This window comes from Strongylocentrotus purpuratus, unplaced genomic scaffold (genome assembly GCF_000002235.5).
Source record: "Strongylocentrotus purpuratus isolate Spur 01 unplaced genomic scaffold, Spur_5.0 spur5_scaffold_12, whole genome shotgun sequence".
Classification (NCBI taxonomy): domain Eukaryota; kingdom Metazoa; phylum Echinodermata; class Echinoidea; order Camarodonta; family Strongylocentrotidae; genus Strongylocentrotus; species Strongylocentrotus purpuratus.
This window is the reverse complement of record NW_022145597.1, coordinates 32033782-32060345: the sequence shown is the minus strand read 5'-3', so window position 1 is coordinate 32060345 and position 26564 is coordinate 32033782. Positions and strand designations below refer to the sequence as shown.

At 36.8% G+C, this 26564-nt stretch overlaps 1 protein-coding gene across 1 annotated transcript; it reads left to right on the top strand.

Moving 5' to 3' along the window:
• The first annotated feature begins 441 nt into the window (after positions 1-441).
• LOC105438583 lies at positions 442-4045 on the top strand. The gene is made up of 5 exons (XM_030982446.1): positions 442-668; positions 911-1032; positions 1420-1687; positions 2609-2853; positions 3290-4045. Exons 1-3 carry the CDS (start codon positions 553-555, stop codon positions 1674-1676), a joined length of 495 nt encoding a protein of 164 aa, XP_030838306.1. The 5' UTR covers positions 442-552; the 3' UTR covers positions 1677-1687; positions 2609-2853; positions 3290-4045.
• The last annotated feature ends 22519 nt before the right edge of the window (positions 4046-26564 follow it).

Genomic DNA, 26564 nt, shown 5'->3' with positions numbered 1-26564 from the left:
CGTGCCTGCCTCTGACACCGATTTTGTTTGCAGGTTTATTGTTGCGTGTCCATCAAAATGAAAGAAAGGCGTTCACGTCATACGGGGCACACTTTACTGATCACCCATGCAGGAGCACAATAGTACCTGTTCATGAATAACCTTATAATGCTCTATCAATCAACAGCTGAAGACGATAGCTTCAAGCAGTTCCTCTACAAATCAGATGTTAGAAAGTACGAGGTTCGCTGGAATTCCAAAATTATTAGCATGACAATAGATTTTAGCACGGTGGGCTCAATAGCATGACAGTTATCACCAGTATATGCTTGGAACCCGTTGCCATTATTAAATGCCTTTGTCTTGGGTGTATGTGATCGTTCGTCTGCTCAAACCACGTGATGCATTCAAAGAAACCGCCCGCGCAAATCGAATTTTAGGTTTCGTGTAAGATGAGGGGCTAAAAATCTGCCTGTCTCTGCTAGATTCTGTCCTAGACAAGTCGCTTGGAGATTTTTACTTAGTTTTTGCTTCGTAATTGAATTCGTCGTCTTCGTATTGCTTAGTGTCATAATGATTGCTAACCGGTACAACGATAACTGCGTGGAGTATACCCAGAAGGGTACGCGTTGTTTGAGGAAGGTACCCCTGGCCTTAGGTATTGAAGGAGAGTGCTGGCAACACCGTCAGTAAGTACACAACAATTTCCTAAATTAAAACCAAATTTACCAACCATAGTTGATTATACATTCAAGAAGTATAATGACCCCTAAGTGAGTTGAAATAGGTTTCTTTAGAGTCATCCTTTGTCGAATTACCTAATCAAAAGTGTTTAAAAAATTGTAACATGTGCACTTTATAATTATTTGAAATATATTATTATTGGCAATCTAGTAGTAATATGTTCTTGTTTTATGTTTCTTGTATACAGACAGCCAGCCGAAGTCCAGTGCTCTGCACATACGGGGCTTCATGGGAATGGCAGACGTTGCAGCCGGCGTGGACGTCACTCGCTAGACGAAAACGCCGTTGAACTCTACTGCACGCAACACGGTATGTATTTATTCAAAGTAAACCTCTCAAAATTACTGTTACTTCTCATTTGTTTAAAAGGCAGTCATGTGGACCATAGACCTTTACTGGTTAAAAATAGTATGTATAGAATCGTGAATAATGATTCATGACGAAAATATTTTGAGACTAATTACACTGCCCCTATAGCTATAACTTCTAAGTATGTAAGATGTTGGATCATTCAAAGTGTACGCTTTGTACTGTGACAGGTTAATGAGTTGGGCCACCATTTTTTTATTTTTTTTTTTTTTTGGGGGGGGGGTAGATCTTTATAACAAATATCAATGGAGAATCGTGTATTTTAATGTCCTCTGTGAAATGCATGAAGCACATCCTAACCATTTATATTTTGCTTGGTTTATACAGTCAACAAGTTGCATCGCGAGAACGGTCGTGCGGAGGTCGTTTCTGCTAATCGCCAACAGCAGGATGAACAGCGTAGGAGGGCGGAGGAGCGTGAGCAACTCCACCCGAGACGTAGGTCGCCGCGTCTGGTAGAGCGAGAGATCGCAGCTGCCGCTGTTCAGCTCGCCGCAGAGAGGGAGCAACGTCGTGCCGCCAATCGGGCAAACCAGAACCTGCGGAGGTCGGCCCGGATTGCCGCGAGGCGAGGCAATGTGTGATAATAGCCTGGGTAAGTAAAATTACTTTATTTCTACACTCGCCTATTTTTATAATTATAACAATACCCCCCCCCCCTCCGAAAAAAAATAGATGAGCATACAATGTATTCAAAATATAATTATGTACCTAAACAAAAGATCTCAAATTTGAAGACTTGTGTATCTGCCCAAACTTTACCAACATAGCAGCAACTTTAGTTGAAACAAAGTGAGCCGAGGTGGTTTCAATGTTTCTTTTATCATCGATCCCTAAAGGCCCTTAACAGTAACATGTTATTTGCCACTTATGTATAGGGGGTTCTGAAAATGAATTAATCTGAATGCATATTCTGTTGTCAAGTACGTTAAAAAGAAGTATGAAACCAAACATATGACTCACAATGAAATTAAAGGGGATGTACTCCCTGATATTAAGTTGGTTTTAATAGAAGCAGATAAAGGAGAGAAACAGGCCAGTGAAAGTTTGAGCAAAAACCGATTGAAAATAAGAAAGTTATTATGGGAGCAAGCAATCAAACATAATTGGTGATTCTGACGTATCACGTGACGTGAGCTCGCCTCCCGGTGTCCTTTCCCCCAAAATCCTAAAAACGTATATTTTCACTTAAGAAATGTTTCAATCATATATCAACCCTAAGTATAATCATTGCTAAGTTTGGTTTTATACAACCCCTGTATGAAACGTTTCTATTCCGTCATCAATAACTAAGAGAATTAAAAAAAAAAAAAAAAATCTGTACAGAGCAAGTAGGAGAGGAGCTATATATGATGACAGCTTAACACATTCATAACTTTCATATTTTTAATTTAATATTGCACTACTTTGTTTCTCATTTTTATGGGTTTAATACAACCAACTTTTTATCAGGGTGGACTTCCACTTTTAGTATGAATGATTTTTTAAAAACTCACTTTGTTCTTCTTTCCTACAGACTGATTCGCAGAAGCAGCAGGGGGGAGACCGAGGGGGGATACTGGGTCGAACACTGCTGAGGTTCTCGGGACGTAAACGCCTTGCTATAGGAGTAGTAGGGAGGAAGCCGAGACGGGTAGTGCATGGTCACTCAAACCAGGCCCGCTGCACTATCGTGGTCAAGAAAGACTGGGTGTGGTCAGTCGGGGTAGACGCCGGAGGCCATTCTCTTTCTTTGACCGCCTGTAAATTATTTCCAAGAAGGTATGTGTACTGTTCATTATTAGGCTTCAAACAGTGGCCCTAATTCACAAAGCAGGTTTGTCGATAAACCTCCTTTGTGAATTCGGGCCACTATGTTTGAAATAGTAATTAGTTATTTATAGCATTATAGCAGTACATGGTGAGTCTTCATGTTTGCTTCTGTTTTCTCATGTCCTCATCATTTTGGAAAGTATGCAACTGCTATGTTTCCTCTATTTTATAATTAGTAAATTTAGGGCCGAAAGGTGAAAAGTATTTGAATATTTGTTCAAGATACTTGGAAATAAATCTATTTTGAAATGAATGGATAAACTTGCTATATACTATACCTAACAAAATGTCATAATTTGTCTTTTAGTTTTAAGATTGTATCTGCCCCATCATATTTCCTTTGAGATGCCTAATACAGCATTCTGTTTACCTCTTTATTCCACAGATCAGGCCTCGCCGTGGGACGCGCACACACGTCGTAGGTATGCAGGTATTTCAATGTCTACCTTGTGACAATATGTTCCTATTCACCAGATCTTATTACCCCCATACCTCCTAATAGGAGGCATGTATATCTATGAGTTTGACACGTTGGTTACTAAGTTGAGAACTTGTGAATATTTGGTCGAAAATCTTTTTTAAATAAACATTATATTGTTATAACAAAGGATTCAGAAGTTGTCTTCTTTTGTAAGTCTTAGTTATTGGGTTTCGCAATCATCCCTCTCATAAAAGCAGTTGTACTGATAATTTAAATTGTATCTTGTTGTAAGAGATAGACGTGGCAGGAGTTTTCCAATTACCCAGTTTGTAATTAGCACGAAATATCCACTGAATATCTAAACATGGAGAGACCCAACATGATCCTTAAAATGGAGGGGTCACGTGAATGCCCTTTATGTCAATTTAGAGATATACAACTTTACCTGTGTATCATGAAATATCATAACGGTGCATGAAATAAAATGAATATTTAAACATGAGCATGTATGCAGTAGTGCCTCATTTTGCACATTTTAAAAAACACAAAACAAATTTAGACTGCAATTACAAACTGGCTTGTTATAGGATGTGTACCGGTACTTGAGGAAAGATTGTACTTTCATGTGGAATATCAGAAAATGCACAAAAGAATTAGAAAGAAAAGATTCCAACAACTAATGATCTTATACGAAAATGGTTTCAAACTAATAAAATGAAATACTATTTAAAACAAAGAAAAGAAAAGATAAGTAACATTAATAATAAAAATATAAAATGAAAAAAATGATTAAATTGAATAGAATACATTCTTTTTATAAAAAAATGGATAGAAATGCGAAGTTTCAAACAGTAAAACCACTTTAATCATTAAGCATTATTGATCATAAAAAATTTCCAGTCCATTGAAACAAATACGTAAAATCTCAGCTTCTAATTGCAATTACTTGATTCAAATTTCTTATACATTATATCCAATTTATGCATATATAGGTTCTACTCACTTATAACAAATCCCATTCTGTTTCTCTTTTTGTCGCGGATTGTTCTCAATCCTATCTTTTAAAGGGGTGCATATTCCCGACATCTTACAATTTGAAGAAAAAAAGGAATCACTTAATCTAAGTCACCTCACACCTTTATGTGTGGCTGGGGTAAAATAGTTGTCCATTTATAGTTGAGTATGAGACAATATTTTAATTTGTTGATTTTAGTATATTATTCAAAGTTAACATAAGACGTAGTAGCATGACATCGGACACAAAATATATCGTGTTCACTACTTTCAGGTATACAGCCCCTGTAAATCCCATGTGTGTTCTTTAATAGGATTGGTTATACTCTCTGTGAAATGTAATATTTTTATCCTTTTCCTTCTCCGCTAATCTTTACAGTTTGTCTCTTCAATCTAATACAATAGTATTGCTTTTATTGTGGGTTGTTTTTGTTGTTCGTCTAGTAGGATAGGACTCCCTTTACATGTCATTAAATATATTATAAACTTTTTTCTGATTTTCTTCTCAATTCGCTACTAAATAAATACAAATTATTTAATAAAGTAGGCCCTACTTCAGATTTGTGACAAAAAAACCTTCAAACACACCCTATCCTTTTCAAAATGACCTATCAAATTCTCACTTGCATGTGTGAATATTCTAACTCCCTTCCATTTCCTATTGATACATCCCCCTCCCTCTATAACTCTTTTAAAAAAATAAAAATAGACAAATTAGTATTGCACTGTATATATTAAACATCTAGGAAAGTTGTGATTCCCTCCTTCAGTCTTTTGTTACTATCCAACAATTTTCAGTATTTGTTAACAGCTGCTTTTCTTGTCCAATGCTCTCTTTGATTTACCCTTCTCTCCATTGCTGCAGGGATCTTTCTCGATATTGTAGAATTTTCTAATAGCTCCTTACATCCTCTAACAATATTGAATCTTTAACCCTAATAAGGCCGGGGGGGCATTATGCCCCCCCCCCCCCTCCAAGATTTTTCCGATTGCTCGGGAACGCATATGGATGGCGCCCCGCCGCTCCCTGACTTTTTTCTTTCGAGTCTTGCGCATCTTTAAAAAAGACGTACAGTTACAAGGTCACGTGACCTTTTGTCTTTGCATGTCAGCCCGAAAATCGCTCATTTTTGTGATTTGTGTACAAAACATATGGAAATGTCATTTTTCCTCAAAACAGATCAAACATGGGTTATTGGGTCTTGTTTCAAGTTTAGGTGGTTGTTTAGGGAGTCAAAATAGTTTAATTATAGTAAGAAATGAAATAAAACAACAAAAACAATAAAATACATAAGTTAAAAAAACAATGAAATGCATAAGAAATTGTCAAAACAAGAGATATTAGGAATAAGCTGGCTCTTCCGAAAAAAATTGTATTTTTATTCCAAATGGTCTGATGAATATATGTAGTGAAAAAAATGCTTAAATATGAATAATATATGATTTATGGGTAAAAATGTGATTTTATGACCTTATTTGCATAAATTACCATAAATATGCAAATAAGTGAATTTTTCAAAAAATTTAAATTATCATATTGTTCTATACACTTCACTTGACATGCGTGCAAATTTTGGCGAAGATCGGCCTCTTCACGGCCGAGATGTTCATATTGCCATATTGCCATATTTTCATATTGCCCCCCCCCCCGGCCGTACTTAGACCTCAAATAGCCCAGCCTTTTTAGGGTTAAGGGTCATTCCGTAAAATTGAGGCAAAAACAAAATCGAGATTGAGAAGGTTGTGAGGAGATCACGAAGGTTAAAGAATGAAGAGTAAAGATTGAAGAGTGTAGTTCTGAAAAGACCTGTTCGAATAAAGACAGTTCATGTTATTTTTATATCATTCTTTCCTCTTTCTCTATCATTGTATCTTTCTATTTATTTTTATTTGTTTATGTCTTGGTCTTTATTTTTCTTCTTTCTGTGTATCAGCTCTAAATCAAGACCCATCCTCTGTTCTCCTCTCTCTCCCTCCCTTCCTATCTCTCCCACTTTCCCGCTTACTATTTATGATTATGACTTATCAAATCTACATTTGCTTGTTTGAATAGGATACATAAAATTCGAAGCAAGCATTTTAAGGGCCTTCTCCTCCTACCCCCCCCCTCCTCTATCGGTATCTCCCTCTCTCTCTTCCCCCCCCCTCTCTCTCTCTATATATATATTTATATTTATGATTTAACATTATTTGTTCATGGAATACTGTACATCTGATTTAAATATTGAATAGCTAGTGGAATACTATTGCATATCGCATTAAAAGCAGGAAATGTGATTCCTCCCTTATTTTTCTTTACATTAATTTATTTTTAAATCTAGATTATTCGAATACTGTACCATGAAACAGAAGGGATGAGAACACTTATGTATGTGAACAGCACGCCTAGTCAGGTCCCATAGTTTTCTTTCATTTTAAGACATTAAATTTTATCTTTTTGGGGTATTCATAGTGTAAGGTTAGGTTTTCACTGGCTAGATGATGGTGACATGTTGCACTGTCCCTTAAATTGTGGGCAAACGGCACGCCCACTTTTTTTTTTGGGGGGGGGAGGGTACATTATGGTACTAGGTTAGGACTTTACTGGCTGGGAGATAGTGACCTGTGAATTTTGGTATTTTCGGCGTTTCATTCTTTTTTATGATATTTACGCCCTTCAATTTTTTTTTTTTTTTTTTTTACTTTTTGTAAATTCGTACTCTTCTAAATCATTGTTTTGTTTTGATAATATAATCTCAGATCCACTGGTCAATGTGCTAGTTTCTTTCATTTTAAGATATAACTTCTTTCCTCTTTTTTTTGGGGGGGGGGGGGAGGGGGGGTATTAATGGTATTAGGTTAGGTTTTCACTGGCTGGGAGATGGTGACCTGTGAATGATGAGCCTACTGGGCAGTCATGTTGTTTGTTTTTTGTTTGGTATTATCGGCGTTTCACTTTTTTTTAGGATATTTACGCCCTTAATTTTTTTTTTTTTTTTTTTACTATTTGTAAATTTGTACTCTTCTAAATCATTGTTTTTTGATAATATAATCTCAGATCCACTGGTCCATGTGCTAGTTTTCTTTCATTTTAAGATATTACTTTTTTTTGTTTAGGGGCGGGGGGTATTAATGGTTTTAGGTTAGGTTTTCATTGACTGGGAGATGGTGACCTGTGAATAATGAGCCTACTGGGCACTGCCCCTTAATTGTGGGCGAACGGCACGCCCAGTCATGTGCTAGTTTTCTTTCATTTTAAAATATAACTTTTTTCTTTTTTTGGGGGGGGGGAGGGGGGGATATTAATGGTATTAGGTTAGGTTTTCACTGACTGGGAGATGGTGACCTGTGAATGATGAGCCTACTGGGCAGTCATGTTGTTTGTTTTTTTGTTTGGTATTATCGGCGTTTCACTTTTTTTTAGGATATTTACGCCCTTAATTTTTTTTTTTTTTTTTTTTACTATTTGTAAATTTGTACTCTTCTAAATCATTGTTTTTTTGATAATATAATCTCAGATCCACTGGTCCATGTGCTAGTTTTCTTTCATTTTAAGATATTACTTTTTTTTGTTTAGGGGCGGGGGGTATCAATGGTTTTAGGTTAGGTTTTCATTGACTGGGATTTGGTGACCTGTGAATAATGAGCCTACTGGGCACTGCCCCTTAAATTGTGGGCGAACGGCACGCCCAGTCATGTGCTAGTTTTCTTTCATTTTAGGATATAACTTCTTGCTTCTTTTATTTTATTATTTTTTTTTTTTTGGGGGGGGGGGGGGGGTTAATCATGGTGCTAGGTTAGGTTTTCACTGGCTGGGAGATGGTGACCTGTGAATGATGAGCCTACTGGGCAGTCATGTTGTTTTTTTTTTTTTTTTTTTGGTATTATCGGCGTTTCATTCTTTTTTAGGATATTTACGCCCTTAATTTTTTTTTTTTTTTTTTTTTTTTTTTACTATTTGTAAATTCGTACTCTTCTAAATCATTGTTTTGTTTTGATAATATAATCTCAGATCCACTGGTCAATGTGCTAGTTTCTTTCATTTTAAGATATTACTTCTTTCCTCTTTTTTTTTGGGGGGGAGGAGAGGGTATTAATGGTATTAGGTTAGGTTTTCACTGACTGGGAGATGGTGACCTGTGAATGATGAGCATACTGGGCACTGCCCCTTAAATTGTGGGCGAACGGCACGCCCAGTCATGTGCTAGTTTTCTTTCATTTTAGGATATAACTTCTTGCTTCTTTTATTTATTTATTTTTTTTTGGGGGGGGGGGGGGTAATCATGGTGCTAGGTTAGGTTTTCAATGGCTGTGAGATGGTGACCTGTGAATGATGAGCCTACTGGGCAGTCATGTTGTTTGTTTTTTTGTTTGGTATTATCGGCGTTTCATTCTTTTTAGGATATTTACGCCCTTAATTTTTTTTTTTCTTTTTTTTTACTATTTGTAAATTTGTACTCTTCTAAATCATTGTTTTTTTGATAATATAATCTCAGATCCACTGGTCCATGTGCTAGTTTTCTTTCATTTTAAGATATTACTTTTTTTTGTTTAGGGGCGGGGGGTATTAATGGTTTTAGGTTAGGTTTTCATTGACTGGGAGATGGTGACCTGTGAATAATGAGCCTACTGGGCACTGCCCCTTAAATTGTGGGCGAACGGCACGCCCAGTCATGTGCTAGTTTTCTTTCATTTTAAAATATAACTTTTTTCTTTTTTTTGGGGGGGGGGGGGGAGGGGGGATATTAATGGTATTAGGTTAGGTTTTCACTGACTGGGAGATGGTGACCTGTGAATGATGAGCCTACTGGGCACTGCCCTTAAATTGTGGGCGAACGGCACGCCCAGTCATGTGCTAGTTTTCTTTCATTTTAGGACATAACTTCTTGCTTCTTTTATTTTATTATTTTTTTTTTGGGGGGGGGGTTAATCATGGTGCTAGGTTAGGTTTTCACTGGCTGGGAGATGGTGACCTGTGAATGATGAGCCTACTGGGCAGTCATGTTGTTTGTTTTTTTATTTGGTATTATCGGCGTTTCATTCTTTTTTAGAATATTTACGCCCTTCATTTTTTTTTTTTTTTTTTTTTTTTTTTTTACTTTTTGTCAATTCGTACTCTTCTAAATCATTGTTATTTTTTGATAATATAATCTTAGATCCACTAGTCCATGTGCTAGTTTTCTTTTATTTTAAGACATTAATTTTTTGTTTAGGGGGTGGGGGGTATTAATGGTATTAGGTTAGGTTTTCACTGGCTGGGAGATGGTGACCTGTGAATGATGAGCCTACTGGGCACTGCCCCTTAAATTGTGGGCGAACGGCACGCCCAGTCATGTGCTAGTTTTCTTTCATTTTAGTATACAATTTCTTTCTTCTTTTTTTTCTTTCTTTTTTTTTTTGGGGGGGGGGGGTAATCATGGCGCTAGGTTAGGTCTTCACTGGCTGGGAGATGGTGACCTATAAATTATGAGCGTATTGGGCACTGCCCCTGAAATTGTGGGCGAACGGCACGCCCAGTCATGTCGTTGTTGTTGTTGTTTTGTGTTATCGGCGTTTCATTCTTTTTTAGAATATATACGCCTTCAATTTTTTTTTTCTTTTTTCTTTTTTTTATTTATGTAAATTCGCACTGTTCTAAATTCATTGTTTTTTTTTTAATGATATAATCTCAGATCCACTGGTCTATGTGCTAGTTTTTGTCACTTTTAAGATAAATCCATTTTTTTTTTCTTTTGGGGGGGGGGGGATGGAAATCATGGTGCTAGGTTAGGTTTTCACTGGCTGGGCGATGGTGACCTGTGAATGATGAGCCTACTGGGCAGTCATGTTGTATTTTGTTTTGTTTGGTAACTTCTTTCTCATTTTTTTTTTGGGGGGGGGAGGGGGGGGGGTATTAATGGTATTAGGTTAGGTTTTCACTGACTGGGAGATGGTGACCTGTGAATGATGAGCCTACTGGGCACTGCCCCTTAAATTGTGGGCGAACGGCACGCCCAGTCATGTGCTAGTTTTCTTTCATTTTAGGATATAACTTCTTGCTTCTTTTATTTTATTATTATTATTTTTTTTTTTGGGGGGGGGGGGGGTTAATCATGGTGCTAGGTTAGGTTTTCACTGGCTGGGAGATGGTGACCTGTGAATGATGAGCCTACTGGGCAGTCATGTTGTTTGTTTTTGTTTTTGGTATTATCGGCGTTTCATTCTTTTTTAGGATATTTACGCCCTTAATTTTTTTTTTTTTTTTTTTTTTTACTATTTGTAAATTCGTACTCTTCTAAATCATTGTTTTGTTTTGATAATATAATCTCAGATCCACTGGTCAATGTGCTAGTTTCTTTCATTTTAAGATATAACTTCTTTCCTCTTTTTTTTTGGGGGGGGAGGAGAGGGTATTAATGGTATTAGGTTAGGTTTTCACTGACTGGGAGATGGTGACCTGTGAATGATGAGCATACTGGGCACTGCCCCTTAAATTGTGGGCGAACGGCACGCCCAGTCATGTGCTAGTTTTCTTTCATTTTAGGATATAACTTCTTGCTTCTTTTATTTATTTTTTATTTTTTTTAGGGGGGGGGGTAATCATGGTGCTAGGTTAGGTTTTAACTGGCTGGGAGATGGTGACCTGTGAATGATGAGCCTACTGGGCAGTCATGTTGTGTTTTTTTTTGTTTGGTATTATCGGCGTTTCATTCTTTTTTAGGATATTTACGCCCTTAATTTTTTTTTTTTTTTTTTTTTTTTACTATTTGTAATTGCGTGCTCTTCTAAATCATTGTTTTTTTTGATAATATAATCTCAGATCGACTGGTCCATGTGCTAGTTTTCTTTCATTTTAAGATATTACTTTTTTTTTGTTTAGGGGCGGGGGGTATTAATGGTTTTAGGTTAGGTTTCATTGACTGTGAGATGGTGACCTGTGAATAATGAGCCTACTGGGCACTGTCCCTTAAATTGTGGGCGAACGGCACGTCCAGTCATGTGCTAGTTTTCTTTCATTTTAAGATATAACTTTTTTCTTCTTTTTTTTTTTGGGGGGGGGGGGGGAGGGGGGGTATTAATGGTATTAGGTTAGGTTTTCACTGACTGGGAGATGGTGACCCGTGAATGATGAGCCTACTGGGCACTGCCCCTTAAATTGTGGGCGAACGGCACGCCCAGTCATGTGCTAGTTTCTTTCATTTTAGGATATAACTTCTTGCTTCTTTTAATTTTTTATTTTTTTTTAGGGGGGGGGGGTAATCATGGTGCTAGGTTACGTTTTCACTGGCTGGGAGATGGTGACCTGTGAATGATGAGCCTACTGGGCAGTCATGTTGTGTGTTTTTTTGTTTGGTATTATCGACGTTTCATTCTTTTTTAGGATATTTATGCCCTTAATTTTTTTTTTTTTTTTTTTTTTTTTTTTTTTACTATTTGTAAATTCGTACTCTTCTAAATCATTGTTGTGTTTTGATAATATAATCTCAGATCCACTGGTCAAAGTGCTAGTTTCTTTCATTTTAAGATATTACTTCTTTCTTCTTTTTTTTTGGGGGGGGGGGGGAGGGGGGGGGGTATTAATGGTATTAGGTTAGGTTTTCACTGACTGGGAGATGGTGACCTGTGAATGATGAGCCTACTGGGCACTGTCCCTTAAATTGTGGGCGAACGGCACGCCCAGTCATGTGCTAGTTTTCTTTCATTTTAGGATATAACTTCTTGCTTCTTTTATTTTTTAATTTTTTTTTTAGGGGGGGGAGGGTAATCATGGTGCTAGGTTAGGTTTTCACTGGCTGGGAGATGGTGACCTGTGAATGATGCGCCTACTGGGCAGTCATGTTGTGTTTTTTTTTTTTTGGTATTATCGGCGTTTCATTCTTTTTTAGGATATTTACGCTCTTAATTTTTTTTTTTTTTTTTTTTTTACTATTTGTAAATTCGTACTCTTCTAAATCATTGTTTTGTTTTGATAATATAATCTCAGATCCACTGGTCAATGTGCTAGTTTCTTTCATTTTAAGATATAACTTCTTTCTTCTTTTTTTTTGGGGGGGGGGGGGAGGGGGGGTATTAATGGTATTAGGTTAGGTTTTCACTGACTGGGAGATGGTGACCTGTGAATAATGAGCCTACTGGGCACTGCCCCTTAAATTGTGGGCGAACGGCACGCCCAGTCATGTGCTAGTTTTCTTTCATTTTAGGATATAACTTCTTGCTTCTTTTTTTTTTTTTTTTTTTTTTTTAGGGGGGTGGGTTAATCATGGTGTTAGGTTAGGTTTTCACTGGCTTTGAGATGGTGACCTGTGAATGATGAGCCTACTGGGCAGTCATGTTGTTTGTTTTTTTTGTTTCGTATTATCGGCGTTTCATTCTTTTTAGGATATTTACGCCCTTAATTTTTTTTTTTTTTTTTTTTTTTACTATTTGTAATTGCGTACTCTTCTAAATCATTGTTTTTTTTTATAATATAATCTCAGATCCACTGGTCCATGTGCTAGTTTTCTTTCATTTTAAGATATTACTTTTTTTTGTTTAGGGGCGGGGGGTATTAATGGTTTTAGGTTAGGTTTTCATTGACTGGGAGATGGTGACCTGTGAATAATGAGCCTACTGGGCACTGCCCCTTAAATTGTGGGCGAACGGCACGCCCAGTCATGTGCTAGTTTTCTTTCATTTTAAGATATAACTTTTTTCTTCTTTTTTTTTTAGGGGGGGGGGGAGGGGGGTATTAATGGTATTAGGTTAGGTTTTCACTGACTGGGAGATGGTGACCTGTGAATGATGAGCCTACTGGGCACTGCCCCTTAAATTGTGGGCGAACGGCACGCCCAGTCATGTGCTTGTTTTCTTTCATTTTAGGATATAACTTCTTGCTTCTTTTATTTTTTTATTTTTTTTAGGGGGGGGGGGGTAATCATGGTGCTAGGTTAGGTTTTCACTGGCTGGGAGATGGTGACCTGTGAATGATAAGCCTACTGGGCAGTCATGTTGTGTTTTTTTTTTTGTTTGGTATTATCGGCGTTTCATTCTTTTTTAGGATATTTACGCCCTTAATTTTTTTTTTTTTTTTTTTTTTTTTTACTATTTGTAATTGCGTACTCTTCTAAATCATTGTTTTTTTTGATAATATAATCTCAGATCCACTGGTCCACGTGCTAGTTTTCTTTCATTTTAAGATATTACTTTTTTTTTGTTTAGGGGCGGGGGTATTAATGGTTTTAGGTTAGCTTTTCATTGACTGGGAGATGGTGACCTGTGAATAATGAGCCTACTGGGCACTGCCCCTTAAATTGTGGGCGAACGGCACGCCCAGTCATGTGCTAGTTTTCTTTCATTTTAAGATATAACTTCTTTCTTCTTTTTTTTTTTGGGGGGGGGGGGGGGGGGTATTAATGGTATTAGGTTAGGTTTTCACTGACTGGGAGATGGTGACCTGTGAATGATGAGCCTACTGGGCACTGTCCCTTAAATTGTGGGCGAACGGCACGCCCAGTCATGTGCTAGTTTTCTTTCATTTTAGGATATAACTTCTTGCTTCTTTTATTTATTTATTTTTTTTTTTAGGGGGGGGGGGTAATCATGGTGCTAGGTTAGGTTTTCACTGGCTGGGAGATGGTGACTGTGAATGATGAGCCTACTGGGCAGTCATGTTGTGTGTTTTTTGTTTGGTATTATCGGCGTTTCATTCTTTTTAGGATATTTACGCTCTTAATTTTTTTTAATTTTTTTTTTACTATTTGTAAATTCGTACTCTTCTAAATCATTGTTTTGTTTTGATAATATAATCTCAGATCCACTGGTCAATGTGCTAGTTTCTTTCATTTTAAGATATAACTTCTTTCTTCTTTTTTTTTGGGGGGGGGGGAGGGGGGGGGGGTATTAATGGTATTAGGTTAGGTTTTCACTGACTGGGAGATGGTGACCTGTGAATGATGAGCCTACTGGGCACTGCCCCTTAAATTGTGGGCGAACGGCACGCCCAGTCATGTGCTAGTTTTCTTTCATTTTAGGATATAACTTCTTGCCTCTTTTATTTATTTTTTTTTTTTTTAGGGGGGGGGGGGGGTAATCATGGTGCTAGGTTACGTTTTCACTGGCTGGGAGATGGTGACCTGTGAATGATGAGCCTACTGGACAGTCATGCTTTTTTTCTTTTTTTTTTGTTGGTATTATCGGCGTTTCATTCTTTTTTAGAATATTTACGCCCTTAATTTTTTTTTTTTTTTTAACTATTTGTAAATTCGTACTCTTCTAAATCATTGTTTTTTTTGATAATATAATCTCAGATCCACTGGTCCATGTGCTAGTTTTCTTTCATTATAAGATATTACTTTTTTTTTGTTTAGGGGCGGGGGGTATTAATGGTATTAGGTTAGGTTTTCACTGGCTGGGAGATGGTGACCTGTGAATGATGAGCCTACTGGGCAGTCATGTTGTTTGTTTGTTTTGTTTGGTATTATCGGCGTTTCATTCTTTTTAGGATATTTACGCCCTTCATTTTTTTTTTTTTTTTTTTTTTACTATTTGTAAATTCGTACTCTTCTAAATCATTGTTTTTTTTTATAATATAATCTCAGATCCACTGGTCCATGTGCTAGTTTTCTTTCATTTTAAGATACAACTTCTTTCTCATTCATCTGGGAGATGGTGACCTGTGAATGATGAGCCTACTGGGCAGTCATGTTGTTTGTTTTTTGTTTGGTATTATCGGCGTTTCATTCTTTTTTAGGATATTTACGCCCTTCATTTTTTTTTTTTTTTTTTTTAAAACTATTTGTAAATTCGTACTCTTCTAAATCATTGTTTTTTTTGATAATATAATCTCAGATCCACTGGTCCATGTGCTAGTTTTCTTTCATTATAAGATATTACTTTTTTTTGTTTAGGGGCTGGGGTTTTAATGGTATTAGGTTAGGTTTTCACTGACTGGGAGATGGTGACCTGTGAATGATGAGCCTACTGGGCACTGTCCCTTAAATTGTGGGCGAACGGCACGCCCAGTCATGTGCTAGTTTTCTTTCATTTTAGGATATAACTTCTTGCTTCTTTTATTTATTTTTTTTTTTTTTAGGGGGGGGGGGGGGTAATCATGGTGCTAGGTTAGGTTTTCACTGGCTGGGAGATGGTGACCTGTGAATGATGAGCCTACTGGGCAGTCATGTTGTGTGTTTTTTGTTTGGTATTATCGGCGTTTCATTCTTTTTTAGGATATTTACGCTCTTAATTTTTTTTAATTTTTTTTTTACTATTTGTAAATTCGTACTCTTCTAAATCATTGTTTTGTTTTGATAATATAATCTCAGATCCACTGGTCAATGTGCTAGTTTCTTTCATTTTAAGATATAACTTCTTTCTTCTTTTTTTTTTGGGGGGGGGGGGAGGGGGGGGGGGTATTAATGGTATTAGGTTAGGTTTTCACTGACTGGGAGATGGTGACCTGTGAATGATGAGCCTACTGGGCACTGCCCCTTAAATTGTGGGCGAACGGCACGCCCAGTCATGTGCTAGTTTCTTTCATTTTAGGATATAACTTCTTGCCTCTTTTATTTATTTTTTTTTTTTTTTAGGGGGGGGGGGGTAATCATGGTGCTAGGTTACGTTTTCACTGGCTGGGAGATGGTGACCTGTGAATGATGAGCCTACTGGACAGTCATGCTTTTTTTCTTTTTTTTTTGTTGGTATTATCGGCGTTTCATTCTTTTTTAGAATATTTACGCCCTTAATTTTTTTTTTTTTTTTAACTATTTGTAAATTCGTACTCTTCTAAATCATTGTTTTTTTTGATAATATAATCTCAGATCCACTGGTCCATGTGCTAGTTTTCTTTCATTATAAGATATTACTTTTTTTTGTTTAGGGGCGGGGGGTATTAATGGTATTAGGTTAGGTTTTCACTGGCTGGGAGATGGTGACCTGTGAATGATGAGCCTACTGGGCAGTCATGTTGTTTGTTTGTTTTGTTTGGTATTATCGGCGTTTCATTCTTTTTTAGGATATTTACGCCCTTCATTTTTTTTTTTTTTTTTTTTTTATATTGTAAATTCGTACTCTTCTAAATCATTGTTTTTTTTTATAATATAATCTCAGATCCACTGGTCCATGTGCTAGTTTTCTTTCATTTTAAGATACAACTTCTTTCTCATTCATCTGGGAGATGGTGACCTGTGAATGATGAGCCTACTGGGCAGTCATGTTGTTTGTTTTTTTGTTTGGTATTATCGGCGTTTCATTCTTTTTTAGGATATTTACGCCCTTCATTTTTTTTTTTTTTTTTTTTTAAACTATTTGTAAATTCGTACTCTTCTAAATCATTGTTTTTTTGATAATATAATCTCAGATCCACTGGTCCATGTGCTAGTTTTCTTTCATTATAAGATATTACTTTTTTTTTGTTTAGGGGCTGGGGTTTTAATGGTATTAGGTTAGGTTTTCACTGACTGGGAGATGGTGACCTGTGAATAATGAGCCTACTGGGCACTGCCCCTTAAATTGTGGGCGAACGGCACGCCCAGTCATGTGCTAGTTTTCTTTCATTTTAGGATACAACTTCTTTCTTCTTTTTTTTCTTTTTTTTTTTTTTTTTTTTTTTTGGGGGGGGGGGGGGGGGTAATCATGGCGCTAGGTTAGGTCTTCACTGGCTGGGAGATGGTGACCTATAAATTATGAGCGTATTGGGCACTGCCCCTGAAATTGTGGGCGAACGGCACGCCCAGTCATGTCGTTGTTGTTGTTGTTTTGTGTTATCGGCGTTTCATTCTTTTTTCTTTTTTAGAATATATACGCCTTCATTTTTTTTTTTTTTTTTTTTTTTTACTATTTGTAATTGCGTACTCTTCTAAATCATTGTTTTTTTTGATAATATAATCTCAGATCCACTGGTCCACGTGCTAGTTTTCTTTCATTTTAAGATATTACTTTTTTTTGTTTAGGGGCGGGGGTATTAATGGTTTTAGGTTAGGTTTCATTGACTGGGAGATGGTGACCTGTGAATAATGAGCCTACTGGGCACTGCCCCTTAAATTGTGGGCGAACGGCACGCCCAGTCATGTGCTAGTTTTCTTTCATTTTAAGATATAACTTCTTTCTTCTTTTTTTTGGGGGGGGGGGAGGGGGGGGGTATTAATGGTATTAGGTTAGGTTTTCACTGACTGGGAGATGGTGACCTGTGAATGATGAGCCTACTGGGCACTGTCCCTTAAATTGTGGGCGAACGGCACGCCCAGTCATGTGCTAGTTTTCTTTCATTTTAGGATATAACTTCTTGCTTCTTTTATTTATTTATTTTTTTTTTAGGGGGGGGGGGGGTAATCATGGTGCTAGGTTAGGTTTTCACTGGCTGGGAGATGGTGACCTGTGAATGATGAGCCTACTGGGCAGTCATGTTGTGTGTTTTTTGTTTGGTATTATCGGCGTTTCATTCTTTTTTAGGATATTTACGCTCTTAATTTTTTTTAATTTTTTTTTTACTATTTGTAAATTCGTACTCTTCTAAATCATTGTTTTGTTTTGATAATATAATCTCAGATCCACTGGTCAATGTGCTAGTTTCTTTCATTTTAAGATATAACTTCTTTCTTCTTTTTTTTTGGGGGGGGGGGGGAGGGGGGGGGTATTAATGGTATTAGGTTAGGTTTTCACTGACTGGGAGATGGTGACCTGTGAATGATGAGCCTACTGGGCACTGCCCCTTAAATTGTGGGCGAACGGCACGCCCAGTCATGTGCTAGTTTTCTTTCATTTTAGGATATTACTTCTTGCTTCTTTTATTTTTTTTATTTTTTTTTTAGGGGGGGGGGGGGGGTAATCATGGTGCTAGGTTACGTTTTCACTGGCTGGGAGATGGTGACCTGTGAATGATGAGCCTACTGGACAGTCATGCTTTTTTTCTTTTTTTTTGTTGGTATTATCGGCGTTTCATTCTTTTTTAGAATATTTACGCCCTTAATTTTTTTTTTTTTTTTTAACTATTTGTAAATTCGTACTCTTCTAAATCATTGTTTTTTTTTATAATATAATCTCAGATCCACTGGTCCATGTGCTAGTTTTCTTTCATTATAAGATATTACTTTTTTTTTGTTTAGGGGCGGGGGGTATTAATGGTATTAGGTTAGGTTCTCACTGGCTGGGAGATGGTGACCTGTGAATGATGAGCCTACTGGGCAGTCATGTTGTTTGTTTTTTTGTTTGGTATTATCGGCGTTTCATTCTTTTTTAGGATATTTACGCCCTTCATTTTTTTTTTTTTTTTTTTTTTTTTACTATTTGTAAATTCGTACTCTTCTAAATCATTGTTTTTTTTATAATATAATCTCAGATCCACTGGTCCATGTGCTAGTTTTCTTTCATTTTAAGATACAACTTCTTTCTCATTCATCTGGGAGATGGTGACCTGTGAATGATGAGCCTACTGGGCAGTCATGTTGTTTGTTTTTTTGTTTGGTATTATCGGCGTTTCATTCTTTTTTAGGATATTTACGCCCTTCATTTTTTTTTTTTTTTTTTTTGGAACTATTTGTAAATTCGTACTCTTCTAAATCATTGTTTTTTTTATAATATAATCTCAGATCCACTGGTCCATGTGCTAGTTTTCTTTCATTATAAGATATTACTTTTTTTTTGTTTAGGGGCGGGGGGTATTAATGGTATTAGGTTAGGTTTTCACTGACTGGGAGATGGTGACCTGTGAATAATGAGCCTACTGGGCACTGTCCCTTAAATTGTGGGCGAACGGCACGCCCAGTCATGTGCTAGTTTTCTTTCATTTTAGGATACAACTTCTTTCTTCTTTTTTCTTCTTTTTTTTTTTTTTTTTTTTTTTTTTTGGGGGGGGGGGGTAATCATGGCGCTAGGTTAGGTCTTCACTGGCTGGGAGATGGTGACCTATAAATTATGAGCGTATTGGGCACTGCCCCTGAAATTGTGGGCGAACGGCACGCCCAGTCATGTCGTTGTTGTTGTTGTTTTGTGTTATCGGCGTTTCATTCTTTTTTAGAATATATACGCCTTCATTTTTTTGTTTTTTTTTTTTTTTTTTTTTTTTTTTTTTTTTGTTTTCCTATATGTAAATTCGCACTGTTCTAAATTCATTGGTTTTTTTTTAATTATATAATCTCAGATCCACTGGTCTATGTGCTAATTTTTTTTCATTTTTAAGATAAATCCTTTTTTTTTTTTTTTGGGGGGGGGGGGTGGAATACATGGTGTTAGATTAGGTTTTCACTGGCTGGGAGATGGTGACCTGTGAATGATGAGCCTACTGGGCAGTCATGTTGTATTTTGTTTTGTTTGGTAACTTCTTTCTCATTTTTTTTTTGGGGGGGGGGGGAGGGGGGGGGGTATTAATGGTATTAGGTTAGGTTTCACTGACTGGGAGATGGTGACCTGTGAATGATGAGCCTACTGGGCACTGCCCCTTAAATTGTGGGCGAACGGCACGCCCAGTCATGTGCTAGCTTTCTTTCATTTTAGGATATAACTTCTTGCTTCTTTTATTTTTTTTTTTTTTTTATTTTTTTTTTTTTTACTATTTGTAAATTCGTACTCTTCTAAATCATTGTTGTGTTTTGATAATATAATCTCAGATCCACTGGTCAAAGTGCTAGTTTCTTTCATTTTAAGATATTACTTCTTTCTTCTTTTTTTTGGGGGGGGGGGGAGGGGGGGGGGGGGTATTAATGGTATTAGGTTAGGTTTTCACTGACTGGGAGATGGTGACCTGTGAATGATGAGCCTACTGGGCACTGTCCCTTAAATTGTGGGCGAACGGCACGCCCAGTCATGTGCTAGTTTTCTTTTATTTTAGGATATAACTTCTTGCTTCTTTTATTTTTTTTATTTTTTTTTAGGGGGGGGAGGGTAATCATGGTGCTAGGTTAGGTTTTCACTGGCTGGGAGATGGTGACCTGTGAATGATGAGCCTACTGGGCAGTCATGTTGTGTTTTTTTTTTTTTGGTATTATCGGCGTTTCATTCTTTTTTAGGATATTTACGCTCTTAATTTTTTTTTATTTTTTTTTTTACTATTTGTAAATTCGTACTCTTCTAAATCATTGTTTTGTTTTGATAATATAATCTCAGATCCACTGGTCAATGTGCTAGTTTCTTTCATTTTAAGATATAACTTCTTTCTTCTTTTTTTTTTGGGGGGGGGGGGAGGGGGGGTATTAATGGTATTAGGTTAGGTTTTCACTGACTGGGAGATGGTGACCTGTGAATAATGAGCCTACTGGGCACTGCCCTTAAATTGTGGGCGAACGGCACGCCCAGTCATGTGCTAGTTTTCTTTCATTTTAGGATATAACTTCTTGCTTCTTTTTTTTTTTTTTTTTTTTTTTTTTAGGGGGGTGGGTTAATCATGGTGTTAGGTTAGCTTTTCACTGGCTTTGAGATGGTGACCTGTGAATGATGAGCCTACTGGGCAGTCATGTTGTTTGTTTTTTTTGTTTCGTATTATCGGCGTTTCATTCTTTTTTAGGATATTTACGCCCTTAATTTTTTTTTTTTTTTTTTTTTTACTATTTGTAATTGCGTACTCTTCTAAATCATTGTTTTTTTTATAATATAATCTCAGATCCACTGGTCCATGTGCTAGTTTTCTTTCATTTTAAGATATTACTTTTTTTTGTTTAGGGGCGGGGGGTATTAATGGTTTTAGGTTAGGTTTTCATTGACTGGGAGATGGTGACCTGTGAATAATGAGCCTACTGGGCACTGCCCCTTAAATTGTGGGCGAACGGCACGCCCAGTCATGTGCTAGTTTTCTTTCATTTTAAGATATAACTTTTTTCTTCTTTTTTTTTTAGGGGGGGGGGAGGGGGGTATTAATGGTATTAGGTTAGGTTTTCACTGACTGGGAGATGGTGACCTGTGAATGATGAGCCTACTGGGCACTGCCCCTTAAATTGTGGGCGAACGGCACGCCCAGTCATGTGCTAGTTTTCTTTCATTTTAGGATATAACTGCTTGCTTCTTTTATTTTTTTATTTTTTTTTAGGGGGGGGGGGGGGTAATCATGGTGCTAGGTTAGGTTTTCACTGGCTGGGAGATGGTGACCTGTGAATGATAAGCCTACTGGGCAGTCATGTTGTGTTTTTTTTTTTTTTGGTATTATCGGCGTTTCATTCTTTTTTAGGATATTTACGCCCTTAATTTTTTTTTTTTTTTTTTTTTTTTTTTACTATTTGTAATTGCGTACTCTTCTAAATCATTGTTTTTTTTAATAATATAATCTCAGATCCACTGGTCCACGTGCTAGTTTTTTTCTTTTTTTAAGATATTACTTTTTTTTTGTTTAGGGGCGGGGGTATTAATGGTTTTAGGTTAGGTTTCATTGACTGGGAGATGGTGACCTGTGAATAATGAGCCTACTGGGCACTGCCCCTTAAATTGTGGGTGAACGGCACGCCCAGTCATGTGCTAGTTTTCTTTCATTTAAGATATAACTTCTTTCTTCTTTTTTTTTGGGGGGGGGGGGGAGGGGGGGGGTATAATGGTATTAGGTTAGGTTTTCACTGACTGGGAGATGGTGACCTGTGAATGATGAGCCTACTGGGCACTGTCCCTTAAATTGTGGGCGAACGGCACGCCCAGTCATGTGCTAGTTTTCTTTCATTTTAGGATATAACTTCTTGCTTCTTTTATTTATTTATTTTTTTTTAGGGGGGGGGGGTAATCATGGTGCTAGGTTAGGTTTTCACTGGCTGGGAGATGGTGACCTGTGAATGATGAGCCTACTGGGCAGTCATGTTGTGTGTTTTTTGTTTGGTATTATCGGCGTTTCATTCTTTTTTAGGATATTTACGCTCTTAATTTTTTTTAATTTTTTTTTTACTATTTGTAAATTCGTACTCTTCTAAATCATTGTTTTGTTTTGATAATATAATCTCAGATCCACTGGTCAATGTGCTAGTTTCTTTCATTTTAAGATATAACTTCTTTCTTCTTTTTTTTTTTTGGGGGGGGGAGGGGGGGGGGGGGTATTAATGGTATTAGGTTAGGTTTTCACTGACTGGGAGATGGTGACCTGTGAATGATGAGCCTACTGGGCACTGCCCCTTAAATTGTGGGCGAACGGCACGCCCAGTCATGTGCTAGTTTTCTTTCATTTTAGGATATAACTTCTTGCTTCTTTTATTTTTTTTATTTTTTTTTAGGGGGGGGGGGGTAATCATGGTGCTAGGTTACGTTTTCACTGGCTGGGAGATGGTGACCTGTGAATGATGAGCCTACTGGACAGTCATGCTTTTTTTTCTTTTTTTTTTGTTGGTATTATCGGCGTTTCATTCTTTTTTAGAATATTTACGCCCTTAATTTTTTTTTTTTTTTTAACTATTTGTAAATTCGTACTCTTCTAAATCATTGTTTTTTTGATAATATAATCTCAGATCCACTGGTCCATGTGCTAGTTTTCTTTCATTATAAGATATTACTTTTTTTTTGTTTAGGGGCGGGGGGTATTAATGGTATTAGGTTAGGTTCTCACTGGCTGGGAGATGGTGACCTGTGAATGATGAGCCTACTGGGCAGTCATGTTGTTTGTTTTTTTGTTTGGTATTATCGGCGTTTCATTCTTTTTTAGGATATTTACGCCCTTCATTTTTTTTTTTTTTTTTTTTTTTGCTATTTGTAAATTCGTACTCTTCTAAATCATTGTTTTTTTTTATAATATAATCTCAGATCCACTGGTCCATGTGCTAGTTTTCTTTCATTTTAAGATACAACTTCTTTCTCATTCATCTGGGAGATGGTGACCTGTGAATGATGAGCCTACTGGGCAGTCATGTTGTTTGTTTTTTTGTTTGGTATTATCGGCGTTTCATTCTTTTTTAGGATATTTACGCCCTTCATTTTTTTTTTTTTTTTTTTTTAAACTATTTGTAAATTCGTACTCTTCTAAATCATTGTTTTTTTGATAATATAATCTCAGATCCACTGGTCCATGTGCTAGTTTTCTTTCATTATAAGATATTACTTTTTTTTTGTTTAGGGGCTGGGGTTTTAATGGTATTAGGTTAGGTTTTCACTGACTGGGAGATGGTGACCTGTGAATAATGAGCCTACTGGGCACTGCCCCTTAAATTGTGGGCGAACGGCACGCCCAGTCATGTGCTAGTTTTCTTTCATTTTAGGATACAACTTCTTTCTTCTTTTTTTCTTTCTTTTTTTTTTTTTTTTTTTTTTGGGGGGGGGGGGGGGGTAATCATGGCGCTAGGTTAGGTCTTCACTGGCTGGGAGATGGTGACCTATAAATTATGAGCGTATTGGGCACTGCCCCTGAAATTGTGGGCGAACGGCACGCCCAGTCATGTCGTTGTTGTTGTTGTTTTGTGTTATCGGCGTTTCATTCTTTTTTAGAATATATACGCCTTCATTTTTTTTTTTTTTTTTTTTTTTTTTTTTTTTTTTTTTACTATATGTAAATTCGCACTGTTCTAAATTCATTGGTTTTTTTTTTTAATTATATAATCTCAGATCCACTGGTCTATGTGCTAATTTTTTTTCATTTTTAAGATAAATCCTTTTTTTTTTTCTTTTGGGGGGGGGGGGGTGGAATACATGGTGTTAGATTAGGTTTTCACTGGCTGGGAGATGGTGACCTGTGAATGATGAGCCTACTGGGCAGTCATGTTGTTTGTTTTTTTGTTTGGTATTATCGGCGTTTCATTCTTTTTTAGGATATTTACGCCCTTCATTTTTTTTTTTTTTTTTTTTTTTTGCTATTTGTAAATTCGTACTCTTCTAAATCATTGTTTTTTTTATAATATAATCTCAGATCCACTGGTCCATGTGCTAGTTTTCTTTCATTTTAAGATACAACTTCTTTCTCATTCATCTGGGAGTTGGTGACCTGTGAATGATGAGCCTACTGGGCAGTCATGTTGTTTGTTTTTTTGTTGGTATTATCGGCGTTTCATTCTTTTTTAGGATATTTACGCCCTTCATTTTTTTTTTTTTTTTTTTAAACTATTTGTAAATTCGTACTCTTCTAAATCATTGTTTTTTTTTGATAATATAATCTCAGATCCACTGGTCCATGTGCTAGTTTTCTTTCATATAAGATATTACTTTTTTTTGTTTAGGGGCTGGGGTTTTAATGGTATTAGGTTAGGTTTTCACTGACTGGGAGATGGTGACCTGTGAATAATGAGCCTACTGGGCACTGCCCCTTAAATTGTGGGCGAACGGCACGCCCAGTCATGTGCTAGTTTTCTTTCATTTTAGGATACAACTTCTTTCTTCTTTTTTTTCTTTCTTTTTTTTTTTTTTTTTTTTGGGGGGGGGGGGGGGTAATCATGGCGCTAGGTTAGGTCTTCACTGGCTGGGAGATGGTGACCTATAAATTATGAGCGTATTGGGCACTGCCCCTGAAATTTGGGCGAACGGCACGCCCAGTCATGTCGTTGTTGTTGTTGTTTTGTGTTATCGGCGTTTCATTCTTTTTAGAATATATACGCCTTCATTTTTTTTTTTTTTTTTTTTTTTTTTTTTTTTTTTTTTTACTATATGTAAATTCGCACTGTTCTAAATTCATGGTTTTTTTTAATTATATAATCTCAGATCCACTGGTCTATGTGCTAATTTTTTTCATTTTTAAGATAAATCCTTTTTTTTTTTCTTTTGGGGGGGGGGGGGTGGAATACATGGTGTTAGATTAGGTTTTCACTGGCTGGGAGATGGTGACCTGTGAATGATGAGCCTACTGGGCAGTCATGTTGTATTTTGTTTTGTTTGGTAACTTCTTTCTCATTTTTTTTTTGGGGGGGGGGGAGGGGGGGGGGGGTATTAATGGTATTAGGTTAGGTTTCACTGACTGGGAGATGGTGACCTGTGAATGATGAGCCTACTGGGCACTGCCCCTTAAATTGTGGGCGAACGGCACGCCCAGTCATGTGCTAGCTTTCTTTCATTTTAGGATATAACTTCTTGCTTCTTTATTTTTTTATTTTATTTATTTTTTTTTGGGGGGGGGGGGGGGGTTAATCATGGTGCTAGGTTAGGTTTTCACTGGCTGGGAGATGGTGACCTGTGAATGATGAGCCTACTGGGCAGTCATGTTGTTTTTTTTTTTTTTTTGGTATTATCGGCGTTTCATTCTTTTTTTGGAATATTTACGCCCTAATTTTTTTTTTTTTTTTTTTTTTTTTACTATTTGTAAATTCGTACTCTTCTAAATCATTGTTTTTTTTTATAATATAATCTCAGATCCACTGGTCCATGTGCTAGTTTTTTCATTTTAAGATACAACTTCTTTCTCATTCATTTTGGAGATGGTGACCTGTGAATGATGAGCCTACTGGGCAGTCATGTTGTTTTTTTTTGTTTTTTTTTGTTGGTATTATCGGCGTTTCATTCTTTTTTAGAGTATTTACGCCCTTAATTGTTTTTTTTAATTTTTTTTTTACTATTTGTAAATTCGTACTCTTCTAAATCATTGTTTTTTTGATAATATAATCTCAGATCCACTGGTCCATGTGCTAGTTTTCTTTCATTATAAGATATTACTTTTTTTTTGTTTAGGGGCGGGGGGTATTAATGGTATTAGGTTAGGTTTTCACTGACTGGGAGATGGTGACCTGTGAATAATGAGCCTACTGGGCACTGCCCCTTAAATTGTGGGCGAACGGCACGCCCAGTCATGTGCTAGTTTTATTTCATTTTAGTATATAACTTATTTTATTTATTTATTTATTTATATATTTTTTTTTTTTTGGGGGGGGGGGGGAATCATGTCGCTAGGTTAGGTCTTCACTGGCTGGGAGATGGTGACCTATGAATTTTGAGCGTATTGGGCACTGCCCCCGAAATTGTGGGCGAACGGCACGCCCAGTCATGTCGTTGTGTTGTTGTTGTTGTTGTTTTGTGTTATCGGCGTTTCATTCTTTTTTAGAATATTTACGCCTTTCATTTCTTTTTTCTTTTTTACTATATGTAAATTCGTACTGTCCTAAAATCATTGTTTTGTTTTGATAATATAATCTCAGATCCACTGGTCAATGTGCTAGTTTTTTTTTTATTTTAAGATATAACTTCTTCTTCTTTTTTTTTTTTTTGGGGGGGGGGTATTAATGGTATTAAGTTAGGTTTTCACTGACTGGGAGATGGTGACCTGTAAATTATGAGCCTACTGGGCACTGCCCTTAAATTGTGGGTGAACGGCACGCCCAGTCATGTGCTAGTTTTCTTTCATATTAGGATATAACTTTCTTTTATTTAAACAATTTTTTTTAGGGGGGGGGGGATTAATCACTGTGCTAGGTTAGGTTTTCAC